This window comes from Procambarus clarkii, chromosome 91 (genome assembly GCF_040958095.1).
Source record: "Procambarus clarkii isolate CNS0578487 chromosome 91, FALCON_Pclarkii_2.0, whole genome shotgun sequence".
Classification (NCBI taxonomy): domain Eukaryota; kingdom Metazoa; phylum Arthropoda; class Malacostraca; order Decapoda; family Cambaridae; genus Procambarus; species Procambarus clarkii.
Genome location: NC_091240.1, coordinates 14,146,975 through 14,161,161, shown reverse-complemented (window position 1 = coordinate 14,161,161; position 14,187 = coordinate 14,146,975). Strand labels below are relative to the sequence as shown.

Sequence of the window (14,187 nt, the reverse complement as noted above, 5' to 3'; positions counted from 1 at the left end):
TAATATCTTAACTATAATGCTACGCCCTGTGAAGAGCAGCCGAGGAGAAGGCACTTTAGTAGGACAGTTTCTTGACGTTGGGGAACCTTAGGAGGCCGGGGTGGAGGCTGTTGTCTCAGTAATTGTAGTAGGATCATTTCAAGTCAACGGTACGCTTGACTATTCCTAAGGATTATTGTTGATTATATTATTGTTTCTTAATTTAAATCAATATATAATATCAAGAGGTAAGTTGTATATGGAGTAGAGGGGTGGTGAAGTAGCGGGGATGTGGAGGACTGTGTTGGTTGGTGTAGTGTGTGTGTAGGACGCTGGCCAGCGGGGGACCTTACTCTCACTCTCACTCTCACACCTCTCACTCTGTCACCTCTCACTCTCACTACCTCCTGCCACACTCAACCTCATCTACATCACAAGACAAGAGTCACGCCATCTTGCCTGAAGGATCAGAAGAGGTTAGTTGGAGAGCATTTACCGGGAGCGGGCGAGGAGAGTGGAGTGCGCGGCACGTTCAGTTGACATGTCTCTTGTTTTGTTGTGTGTTGGGCTGAGTGTAGAGGCATTACTGCCCCCACCACCAGCACTATGGTCACCAGTCCACGCTGGTCTGGCTCACGGTGGCACCCTAGTGACGGCATCACCCCTCCTCAACACATCCACCTCTTTAATCCAAGGCTTCACCTTCCCCAAGATGCCACCCGCCACACTTTTATTGTGTTTTATTTATATATATATACAAGAGTTCTTATATTCTTGTGCACTCACTAGCACGCATAGCATTTCGGGCAGGTCCTTAATCCTAATTTTCCCCGGATTACGTTCCGCCAAATTGTTTAACAACCAGATACTCGTTCACTGCTGGGTGAACAGAGGCTACAACTAAGGATTGGTGCCCAGTCAATCCTCCCCGGCCAGGATACAAACCCAGGCCAGAGCACTCGGGAAACACCAGGCGAGTGTTTTACCACTTCGCCACGGGGACTACTAGGGAGTTATCTAACTCCGTTTACTGCAAAAGAGTCATTATGTGGAAGGGAAGGGAACCTCAGGATCTAGTGCTAAGCCATTATGACTATATAGCACTTGGAAGGTGTCAAGGTAAGGGTTTGGGGTGGGACAGGGTGGATGGAGTCATATCAAAATGTATCGCCCTGCCTGGGAAGTGAACCCAGAACCATAGAGTTGTGAGTCGCTCGGAGAGGTTTTTTTGTGAGGTTATTGAGGAGGCGCAGCGGCCAGATCAGACACCGAAGTTACACACACGTCGATTGTTTGTAATTGTTAAAGTTATAATGATTAGCTTAGACTGGTTAGTCATGCTACTTTGTTGGGTTACAATTAGTAGGTGTTAATGTAATGTACCTAATGATCTATATTTAGCTACATCATTTTGTCCCTTTTTGTCCTGCTCTAATTTTGTATCTCCCTAAATATTCTTTTAAATTTTTTTTTTAATTTTGAGACGCCATTGGTGCCTATCAGAGCTTTGTAAGGGTGACATTTTCGTTCCCTGTGATGCTAACAAATTCTCCAATGACTGTTAGGTGGGATATTTATGTTTACTTGATGTTATTGGTGATAAATAATTTTTAATGACACTAGGGTCCCTCTGAATGTATTTGTAGAACTAGTGGACAGTATCCCAGCTTGAGTGTAGGAAACTACATTCTTTAATGATGGAAGTGTGTGTGTATGGAAACCTTCTCGAGGTAGCTTGAGTTACTCCTACATACCGATTATCGTTTATCAGCACTATATGGGAAGGACCCTCACCAGATAAGCTGGACATCCGGATAAGCAGGAATTCTTACCGGTTAAGTCCAAAAGTTAACATTCGCAATTTTTTGTACCAATACCAACATAATTTGAATTTCCACACTACTGTATCAGCTCGCTAATGTGGACTATATGGGAAAAAACCCAGCCGAATGATCACGTTTTCTGGATTAATGTACTTTTTCATAGCAGAAGTCCAAAAGTGACCATTTCCAACTATTTTTATACCACAAACAACATAATTTGAATTGCCTTGCCACATACAATTATAAAATATTCAACTAGAAACCTCAGCTTACCGTGTTGTAGTTTGTCTTCTTGATTGATGCTACACATTCTTGAAGTTAAGAATTCTTGACAATTTACGTTACCTATTCTAACACAACACTAAAATTAAGACTTAAAATTACTGTACAGTTCATGAGGCAAAGTTAGTTTTGTCTGCCAGCTGCTGAAGCCTCACAGGTTGAAGACGATTGGCTTGCCTGTGACGCCTCGCTGGTTGAAGGCGCTTGGCTTGCCTGTGACGCCTCACTGGTTGAAGGCGCTTGGCTTGCCTGTGACGCCTCGCTGGTTGAAGGCGCTTGGCTTGCCTGTGACGCCTCGCTGGTTGAAGGGCCTTTGGTTGCTTTTCTTGCAAAATAAGAATAAAGTTTAGCTTGCCTTCTGTGTTTATTGGCCTTTTGTATGATCAGCTCTTTGGTTCACCTCAGGTACTGATACATGTTTCCAACTTCTGGATTAGCACAGTTGGATGAAGAATTAATTAATCCATCGACATAGGACATGAGTACACTGTATTTCGTGGTCTGTGGTGTTGGTTCCTCACTGCCTTCTTCATCCTTCACCTCTTCGTCGACCTCACCAATAATAGACTGGAGAATCTCTTCACTCGTCACACCATATCCAGGGTCATTAGCATCTCTTTCAAGCCAATCAACCACATCCTGTCTTTCTAAATTTTTGCCAGTATTTCTGAACATTCCATGGATTTCATCTGTAAATCCTTCAAAATTCATTTCTTCATCCTCCTCATTGCTGACTGTAGACGGGAGGAGTTTTTCCAGGAATTCTTCAAAGTCAAGTCCTTTACTTCACTCCACACCTTGTCCCAGTTATAGATGGCTTCCTTGATGGAATAGTTCTTCAAATTCTCGAGGGTTCTTTTAGCTCTGTTATCCACCCCGAGTTCCATATCTTCCTCAAGAGGCAAAACTACCAAAACTTTGGTGAGCATCATTTTGGTGTACAACCTCTTAGTGGCACAGATAACTCCCTGATCCATAGGCTGGATGAGAGAGGTTGTATTTGGAGGAAGTGTCATGCACGTTATCTTGCCGTCATGTGAGGTTAACGTGTCAATTCTAGGGTGGGCAGCCACATTATTAAGCAACAGCAAAGCCCAAAGTTTGCTTGGCCTCATTTTGAGTTTCTTAACTTGATGGTCACAAACTTCCTTGCAGAATACGTTATGAAACCAAGAAAGAAAGATCTCTTGTGTAAACCATGCATTCTTTGAGTTATAATATTTCACAGGCAGTCTGTCCATGCAATGTTGCTTTCCTCTTGGTTTCTTTGATTTGCCAACAGTTGCACACGTGATTCTGTCTGTGCCGTCGGCATTCGCACACATCATGTGCATTTTATAATTTGTTTCATTTTTATGATAATTTTTATATTTTTCTTTTGCAGATTTTCAAAATGGATAACACTCAGTCTTACCCATCAAAAAAACATGAGCCAGATAATGACAGTGGCCTTGGTATGTATTACATGATACCCCTCAGTTTTCTATGGATACAAAGTTAGTGATACATTTCTTTGAAAGTTAGGATTTTTATAAAATAACAACATATTGAAGTTATTAACTGTTATTAACTAAGTTATTAACTCTTTACTCCATATTTATACAAAAATTTAGGACATATTTGTTTGTTACACTTACTATATTTAATTGCATTTCCAGTTAAGAAAAAAATATTTTCCTTGTCAACAATAACAAAACATTTCGGTTAAAAATTTCATGTAAATTTATAAATATATTCAGTTTTATAATAGAAAAACTGGCCCAAATTAGATTAAGTGTTCCCAAAGTATAGAATAGAGAACCTGTCCCACACATTAGCACTTCTGCTTTCCCGGCGGGTGGGCCATCGGGTACCCCAAGGTAGAGTGAGAGATGTTTATACAGTACTGTACTGTACTCTTTTTTTTGGTTTTCTTACCTCAATTTTCGTGCTACGTTGATCAATTTGGTATCACATTGTTCACAATACAATGCTCTAAAAGAATATTTACATAGAACAAATATAAGAACGTTACCACTACCATAAGATAAAGTACATAAAGTAAAGAATAGTGGCCGCCTCACACTTGGTCTGGATGTTGTAACATTGTCACTAGTAGAACAGCTGTCATCATCATGTTCATCACCAGCATGTATGATGATGTCATTTTTGAGATGCCAATCCTTATAGTGTACTCAAAGTACACTAGTGACCAAATGACTACTTCGTGGCACTGGAGGAATGCGAGTACAAATGATTTCTTGGTATCAGTTGTGTAGTACTTGTATAACACAAAAGCATTATGTATAGCCACAGAGAATAGGAAGACGTTGGCTCACATTTTAAAACAAACTATAATAATCGGACAAGAAATATAATTTTTACAAATATTTTAATTTTGGACGTATTTTGGATGTCACTGCCATCCTCGAGATAACTAAGTACTGTATATAAATTTTAGGACGTCGATACCATTAACAGGATGCGATAGTGGTTAAACTCTGGTACAGGAATATCTTTTCAGTGGCTCCCAAGATAGAGAAAAATGTAACCTCTGCCACCACTCGAAGGTGAGTGAGGAGGCAGGGGTCACGCCAAGGTACACTCTTGCTCTACCTCCTGACACCTGACATAATGCTTTGACAAAGTTGAATGTTGACCATGCCTTTACTTAAGAACTGTTAGCTCTAGTCATCTTAATATATGAGGAAGATAACAATTTTGCTTTCAGGGTGTCTTGACTGCATAAATATCAAGGCTATCAAAGATTGCCTAATTTTTACACACAAACTATCACTAGAGCCATCCTGACCAGCAACACTGAAATAGACAGCTATAGTGACAATTGGAGATTAGACAGAGCCAAAGTACTTCATACCAAGCACACTCATTCAATTATCAAGAGCCAGCTTAAAGTTAGGTACATGCTCCCATCTACAAGACCAACCACACACCTTAGCCACCAGCCACCCATCACCTGCCCACCACAACTGTACCCCCACCAACCTCCCTGCCCACCACAACTGTAACCCCACCAACCTCCCTGCCTACCACAACTGTAACCCCACCAACCTCCCTGCCCACAACAACTGTAACCCCCACCAACCTCCCTGCCCACCACAACTGTAACCCCCCCACCAACCTCCCTGCCCACCACAACTGTACCCCCCACCAACCTCCCTGCCCACCACAACTGTAACCCCACCAACCTCCCTGCCCACAACAACTGTAACCCCCACCAACCTCTCTGCCCACCACAACTGTAACCCCCCCCCCACCAACCTCCCTGCCCACCACAACTGTAACCCCACCAACCTCCCTGCCCACCACAACTGTAACCCCACCAACCTCCCTGCCCACAACAACTGTAACCCCCACCAACCTCCCTGCCCACCACAACTGTAACCCCCCCCACCAACCTCCTTGCCCACCACAACTGTAACCCCACCAACCTCCCTGCCCACAACAACTGTACCCCCACCAACCTCCCTGCCCACCACAACTGTAACCCCACCAACCTCCCTGCCCACCACAGCTGTACCCCCACCAACCTCCCTGCCCACCACAACTGTACCCCCACCAACCTCCCTGCCCACAACAACTGTAACCCCACCAACCTCCCTGCCCACCACAACTGTAACCCCACCAACCTCCCTGCCCACCACAGCTGTACCCCCACCAACCTCCCTGCCCACCACAGCTGTACCCCCACCAACCTCCCTGCCCACCACAACTGTACCCCCACCAACCTCCCTGCCCACCACAACTGTACCCCCACCAACCTCCATGCCCACAACAACTGTACCCCCACCAACCTCCCTGCCCACAACAACTGTAACCCCACCAACCTCCCTGCCCACCACAACTGTAACCCCACCAACCTCCCTGCCCACCACAACTGTAACCCCACCAACCTCCCTACCCACAACAGCTGTAACCCCCACCAACCTCCCTGCCCACAACAGCTGTAACCCCCACCAACCTCCCTACCCACCACAACTGTACCCCCACCAACCTCCCTACCCACCACAACTGTAACCCCACCAACCTCCCTGCCCACCACAACTGTAACCCCCACCAACCTCCCTGCCCACCACAACTGTAACCCCCACCAACCTCCCTGCCCACAACAGCTGTAACCCCCACCAACCTCCCTGCCCACAACAACTGTACCCCCACCAACCTCCCTACCCACCTCAACTGTAACCCCACCAACCTCCCTGCCCACCACAACTGTAACCCCCACCAACCTCCCAGCCCACCACAACTGTAACCCCCTGCCCACAACAGCTGTACCCCCAGCCACCCCCTGCCCACAACAGCTGTACCCCCAGCCACCCCCTGCCCACAACAGCTGTACCCCCCCAGCCACCCCCTGCCCACGACAGCTGTACACCCCACCCACCCCCTGCCCACAACAGCTGTACCCCCACCCACCCCCTGCCCACAACAGCTGTACCCCCGAGCCACCCCTGCCCACGACAGCTGTACCCCCCAGCCACCCCCTGCCCACAACAGCTGTACCCCCCAGCCACCCCTGCCCACGACAGTTGTACCCCCCAGCCACCCCTGCCCACGACAGCTGTACCCCCCACCCACCCCCTGCCCACAACAGCTGTACCCCCACCCACCCCTGCCCACGACAGCTGTACCCCCCAGCCACCCCTGCCCACGACAGCTGTACCCCCCAGCCACCCCGGCCCACGACAGCTGTACCCCCCAGCCACCCCTGCCCATGACAGCTGTACCCCCCATCCACCCCCTGCCCACAACAGCTGTACCCCACCCACCCCTGCCCACAACAGCTGTACCCCCCACCCACCCCTGCCTACGACAGCTGTACCCCCCACCCACCCCTGCCCACGACAGCTGTACCCCCCAGCCACCCCTGCCCACAGCAGCTGTACCCCCCAGCCACCCCTGCCCACGACAGCTGTACCCCCCACCCACCCCTGCCCACGACAGCTGTACCCCCCACCCACCCCTGCCCACGACAGCTGTACCCCCCAGCCACCCCTGCCCACAACAGCTGTACCCCCCAGCCACCCCTGCCCACGACAGCTGTACCCCCCAGCCACCCCTGCCCACGACAGCTGTACCCCCCACCCACCCCTGCCCACGACAGCTGTACCCCCCAGCCACCCCTGCCCACGACAGCTGTACCCCCCAGCCACCCCTGCCCACGACAGCTGTACCCCCCACCCACCCCTGCCCACGACAGCTGTACCCCCCAGCCACCCCTGCCCACGACAGCTGTACCCCCCAGCCAGCCCTGCCCACGACAGCTGTACCCCCCAGCCACCCCTGCCCACGACAGCTGTACCCCCCACCCACCCCTGCCCACGACAGCTGTACCCCCCAGCCACCCCTGCCCACGACAGCTGTACCCCCCAGCCACCCCTGCCCACGACAGCTGTACCCCCCAGCCACCCCTGCCCACGACAGCTGTACCCCCCAGCCACCCCTGCCCACAACAGCTGTACCCCCCAGCCACCCCTGCCCACAACAGCTGTACCCCCCAGCCACCCCTGCCCACGACAGCTGTACCCCCCAGCCACCCCTGCCCACAACAGCTGCACCCCCCAACCACCCCTGCCCACAACAGCTGTACCCCCCAGCCACCCCTGCCCACAACAGCTGGACCCCCCAGCCACCCCTGCCCACGACAGCTGTACCCCCCAGCCACCCCTGCCTACCACAACTGTACCTCCAGGAAAATTAATTTGTTTACTAGTGTTATATAGTTACAGTTGTAATTAAATTAGTAGCATTGCCCTGATATTCTCCACCAAAAGTGAATGATTATAAAGCCTTGTTCATCTTTAGGTTCAGTAGTTGCAAAACACTACAACAGCATTGAAGACAAAGGGGTGAAGGAGAGGAGTAAAAGCCGCATTTTCTTCATGAGGAACTCTAACAACTGGATCAAAAGTTATCTCATAAACTACTGTTTAGAGCAAATTCGGGATCGACAGGTTGATGATTATCCCATTTCTGCACTTGATCTTGGCTGTGGTAAAGGTGGTGATCTTCTGAAGTGGCAGAAGGTAAGACAATGTTCTCTTGGGGAATACCCCTCTGTTGTGGCTTTTTACCATATCTGGGTTTGTCAGTAATAAAGCAGATAAAACTAATAGTTTTCATTTCAAAAATGTATAGTGTATTATACTAGTGTATGCTTACCACACCCACATTCAGGAGGAGACATCATAATGTAGCAGTAGCACACACACTGGAGCTCCAGGAAAATTCAATTGCCAAGGTATTGTAGAACAGGTTGATGAACATAAGTGGTGTCCCAGAAAATATAAAAGTACCAATGTAGTGAATTTGAGAAATATGAGACAGAACTAGTATGAAAAAGTTAGTCAATTTTGTTGATAAAGTTGTCAAAACAATAGTAGACGACAATAAAGATGGTTGCTGGTACTGTATAAGGAAGAACAATACAAAAAAATAATTTTGATGACTTTGATGAGGAAAACTATTAGTTCAAGTGATTTGCACAAGAAGTTAACGAAAGTAGAAAATATTGTAAATTATTATGCGGAAATAAAGTAATATGAGAAGCAGTAATGAAAACTTGAGCTCTGGATGGTCAAATAAAGAAATTATGCAAGGATAAGGAACACTGGGAATCTAAAGGACAAGTCCTGAATTGGGAAAATAAATCAAATCTAGACACTAGCGAGTACAGTAGGTAAGGCAAGAAAAATCCACAGGAAAAAGAGCTTCGTCAATAAAGTTGGAGAAGGTTACACATGGAATAGAGAAGTACAAGAAGGATATGCAACTTACACGTGGCCAGAGAGAAAGTAATACTAGAGGAAGTGGTTAAGGAAGCCAGAAACTGCAACAATCAGAAGTGCACACACATGACTGGGAGTCAGAAGGGAAATGGCATCAAACCCAAAGCAGAAGCTGTGTGACGAACAAGATGGCCTCATGATGATCAAGAGAGAGAGAGAGAGAGAGAGAGTATAGTAGGCGCAGATGAAGATAAATCATGATTTTTGATACTTGTGGCTTCAACTTTAAATCAATAGACTTGGAAGCCTACAAAGCAAGAATGGAAGACTTTTGGACTGGCAGATTTGTAAGCCTCGTCCTAGAGACATTCATGCATGAACACATTTTCCTGTTTTGTAGTTTCCTGTAGTTTTCCTTATCAAAGCCATCAACATCATCCAAAGACCAAAGAGCCAGAGCTCAACCCCCCACAAGCACAACTAGGCGAGTACATTAAGCAAGCCACAAGAATGAGGGGAAGGGCATGTTCCTTCAATGTTGAATATGATGTTCGCCATTAAATAAGAGATATTTGACATTACATTTCTTGGGTAAGAGGGACCATGTAATTTTTGGAATAAAATATGCAATGTGTTATAATCTAGAAGAGAGTGAAGAAGATGAAGCAGCTGAAAAACTTAATTTCATGAGAGGACACTGTGGGGAACTTAGCAAGTTCTACAGTATAATCAATTTGATTAAATGACTTGTTAGGCAACAAAGTAAATGGGATGTATGCCAAGTGTTGTGGGTTATATGATAGACAAAGAAATGTACTGTATATCAAAACAGAGATGCAGAACTAGAAAACAGGATTGCTTCAACAGAAATTGCAAGAGCGCCAGAGAAGAGACAAAAAATGAAATCGATATAGGAAGAGGCCAAAGCCTCAAACATATCAGTAACACAAAGCAGCAAGAAACAGCTACATGACAGTGAGAAGAGAGGCAGAAAGAGGTTTTTGTAACTGGATAACGGACAAATGTAAAACAGGACCAGGACTAGTCTATGAATTCATTAAAAGCAAATTGCAAGTAAAGAATAAAATTCAGAGGTTGAAAATGGGAAACACATTCATGGAGAATGAAAAAAAATTATGTGAAACATTAAACAAACGATTCCAAAAAGTGTCTGTATAAAATATCAGAGAACAGGGTGTAATACAAATTTGAGAGAATAACATAATGTACTGTACATAGGTGTCTTGAGATGAAGTGTGGGAAAAAGGCTCAAGGAGCTAGGTAGAAACAAGGCAGTTGACCCAGTTGGCGTTTCATCTTGGGTTCTGAGAGAATGTGCATCTGAGCTCTGCTGCAATTAATTTTTCAGTCATCTTTGTGTACAGGGGTCTTGGGAGATATATATAGAAAAAGGCTACTTTAGTTCCAGTCTACAAAAATGGTAGCAAGGAAGACCCTCTTATAGACATGTATCATTGAGAAGTGTAATAGTCAAAACATTTAAAAAATTATTAAAACCACATGAGTAGGATACCTGAAGAGAAATGATATAACCAGTGAAGAGCAGAGGTGCCATAGGCACAATCAGAGAACACTGTATAAACATCAGAGGTCCGCGGTTGTTCAACGTCCTCCCAGCAAGCATAAGAAATATTGCCGGAACAACCGTGGACATCTTCAAGAGGAAACTAGATTTATTCCTCCAAGGAGTGCCGGACCAACCGGGCTGTGGTGGGTATGTGGGCCTGCGGGCCGCTCCAAGCAACAGCCTGGTGGACCAAACTCTCACAAGACAAGCCTGGCCTCGGGCCGGGCTTGGGGAGTAGAAGAACTCCCAGAACCCCATCAACCAGGTATCAACCAGACAGTATGGTTTTCAATCAGGAAAATCCTGTGTAACAACTCTGCTTAGTTTCTATGACAGCCACAGAGATTTTACAGGAAAGAGATGACTTGGGTCGACTACATTTATCTGGACCAAAGGGGCTTTCAACAGAGTCCCACATAAGAGATTGTTTTGGAAACTGGAACATACTAGAGGAGTGACAGGGAGACTTCTGACATGGATGATTAATTTTCTGACAAAAATGATGGCAGTAATCGGGCAATGTATCCGATTGAAAGAGTGCTACTAGCGGAGTATCACAGGGTTCAATTTTTGCACCAGTAATGTTCATTGTCTACATAAATACTCTACCAGATGGAATACAGAATTATATGAATATGTTTGCTGCTGGTGCTAAGCTTCTAGGGAAGATAAGAAACAATTGTCATGCTCTTCAAAATGACCTAGACGAAATATGGTAAGTGAATGGAGCACCATGTGGCAAATGGAATTAAGTGAATAAATGCCATGTTATGAAATGTGGACTAGGAAAAAATAGGCCAGATAAAACCTACAAATTATTTGCAAAGGAATTAAAGATCTCTAACAATGATTTCATGGATTGGTTCTGGTTGACTGTCACTAGACAATCGCACAAAGGACATAGTGCGAGGCGCATGTGCTGTGTTTTCCAACTTCAGAATCTGTTTTAAATTCATGGTGAAGTACCAAAGTACATGTGAAAACCAAAGAAACTGTTCATGACTTTTGTGTGACCAAAATTGGAATATGAAGTAGGTAAGGAGTAAAGGTAAGAGGCTTGGGTCAATAACTTATCCATATAAAGATTAGTCAGGTGTAGTGTGCATGGTATTTTGGCTAGCGATGTCATCGTTGGCATCTTCAAGTTCCAGTCTTGCTTTCACTCTCGTAGTTGGTAGAGCGAATAGTTCCGTTATTTTATTTTTTATGGTGGGTTGTTTGACTTTTATGTGAAGAGCTTCAAGAAGTTGTAATCATCTTACTTCTTGGGTTTTGTCTAATATGCAAGTGCTCTTATTCGGCATTTCTCTTGTTAGGGTGATGTCATGGGCTTGTCTCATGGTATTTTTAGGGGCACCTGATTGATGACAGGTCAAACGCCCTGTGAGCTTGGTTGACGTCTTACCTATGTACTTAGATTGAAGGTTACATCCTTCGTGGGGGCAGGTTTACATATATATTACATTCGACTGCTGTAAAGGGTTCTCGGTTGACTGAGTTGTTTTTAGTGAGGAGGTCATTGATCTTCTTTGTTTTATATTATATGATGATGTCTGTGTTTTGGTTAAGGGTTGTGCTTTTTATGCCTTTATGAATTATTTCTTTCATTATTCTCTCTTTTCTTATATTCACTGTACATGGTGGATTTGTAATATTATTTTATTGGAAGTGTTGTGGTTTGTTCTTGGTTCCAGATTGAATAAAGAACTTGGACTTCCAGTCCAAGTGTTCTCTTATAGTAGTGTTACCCTTGTGGTTACTGTAGCCATTGTTCACCAATGCTTGTGTTATCCTTTCAAACTCACATTGCTCCATCCAGAGCAGTGGTAAGCACTCGGTGAATATAAGCATTGAAAACACTGGCTTTATATCTTTGGGGGTACTCACTCTTGCCGTACCTCCTCTTCCTTTCCCTGCAGGTGTGGTTTGCCCTAATTTTGGTTTTCTCCCCCCTGATTCCAGCTTCTAAGTGTCTGAGTGTTTCGTAGTTAAGTTGGGGAGTAGCTTTGGGTGCAGCTTGGCGTTATCCATGGATGGTCCCTACCATATCAGCCTTCTCCGTGGGAGGACACCCAATCACAGGTGTTGGGCAAGGACTGTGGCCTCAATGGCAGGCTTCCAGGGTTGACAGGGAAGACTGAGGAGTGCCCATGGATGCCTTTCAGCCCTGATTGGGTCTTGGTGCCCTCTGCAGAGGGTCTTATGTTACAGGGGAATCATATTATTCTCCTGCCATGTATGAGTTGGATCGTTCAAATTCTCCCCCTCCGGTTAATTTCCGGGTCCTGGTAGGCAGTGTAGATGCATCCTTTTTCTGAAAATTTCTGTTCTCCCATGCTGTGTCTTCAGTGTTTTGTGCAAATTAGCTTCGGTACTTCCTGCAGAGTCAGACCTCTTTTTTTGATGATTGACTCTCTCTTTTTAAGTTCGGATCAATCTTCTCCTTTTGGTACCAATTTGAGGTCATGGGCTCATCCTGGTTGGCTGACAACCCTCTTCTTTTCTTGGGGTCATGGCAAAGGTTCTGTTGTTCCTGTTCACATGGGTAGCGGGAAGGGGGCACCATCTTTCAGATGTTTAAGAGCTGGGCTCAGTTTGCCCCACTTCAGTCCTACCTGTTTGCTCCTGCACTTCCCAAGGATATGAGGGAGTGTAAGCTCCACATGTGACTGCTTCCATTTCTGGAAACTCTGGTTCCCGGTAGGCCAAGCAGAACCAGCCGTGGCTGATGTGATCTTTTAGTATGGAGCAATTTCACGAAGATAGTTTCAGGGTGTCACCAGGGCCTCTAGAAATTGGTGTTTCATTGCATTCAACACTTGGGTTTATTTTACCAGACCCAAAGTAAGGCTGCTATATTTTGTTCTTTTCCAGTAATCTATATATGTTTTCTATAATTTTATAAGTTTATTTTTTTTTTTGTAATTTGCTAAATACTTGAGGAGGAGGAGGAGGAGGAGGAGGAAGGCACTGATGGGTAAACTTGCATTTGTTATTGTGCTGCAACTAAAGTATGGCAGCTAGGGATAATTTGTCTGTAATCTCCATGTACAGTGTAGGAATTTTTCTGTAATTTTGCAAGAATAAATTATGTGTAGAATTGTAATTTATTTTTTTGTAGGGTAATAGGGGGCAAGTAACATTTCCCAATACCTAAATTATTTAGAATATAATTGTTTTAGTAATTTTTTTGTTCTATATTCTATATTTTTTAAAGAAACTTGTTATTTGGAGGGTATGGGGTGGTACCCTAAGGTAATTACCGATTTCCTAAATCACTATGACTAAATTATGGCACTGAAAAGGTTACCATTTTATTTTCCAAACATTGCATCATTTACTCTATTACATATACATCTTTACATTAGGATTACAATAACTATATTTAGGCAATTTCTAAAGTATTGTGCACTTGGGAGAGGAGGAGGTGAACTATATCTGACTCCATATTATGTGGTGGCCTCCCCTCTTTGCTGGCAGCGAACACTGGAACCATATTATCAGCATCAGCATAATTAGGGAGCCGGCCGGCCGAGCGGACAGCACACTGGGCTTGTGATCCTGTGGTCCCGGGTTCGATCCCGGGCGCCGGCGAGAAACAATGGGCAGAGTTTCTTTCACCCTATGCCCCTGTTACCTAGCAGTAAAATAGGTACCTGGGTGTTAGTCAGCTGTCGCGGGCTGCTTCCTGGGGGTGGAGGCCTGGTCGAGGACCGGGCCGCGGGGACACTTAAGCCCCGAAATCATCTCAAGATAACCTCAAGATATCAGTATTCAAAACATTGGT

The 14,187-nt window shown here is 45.4% G+C and overlaps 1 protein-coding gene across 3 annotated transcripts in view; it reads left to right on the top strand.

Annotated features, from left to right (window-relative positions):
• LOC138359498 (E3 ubiquitin-protein ligase TRIM23-like) overlaps positions 1 to 14,187 on the top strand; it is a 109,221-nt gene that overhangs the window by 63,394 nt on the left and 31,640 nt on the right. For all 3 annotated transcript variants that reach the window (XM_069318823.1, XM_069318822.1, XM_069318824.1), the window contains 2 exons: positions 3,469 to 3,538; positions 7,890 to 8,110. In XM_069318823.1, coding sequence (XP_069174924.1) covers positions 3,469 to 3,538; positions 7,890 to 8,110 — 291 coding nt within the window. The remainder of the gene's footprint in view (positions 1 to 3,468; positions 3,539 to 7,889; positions 8,111 to 14,187) is intronic.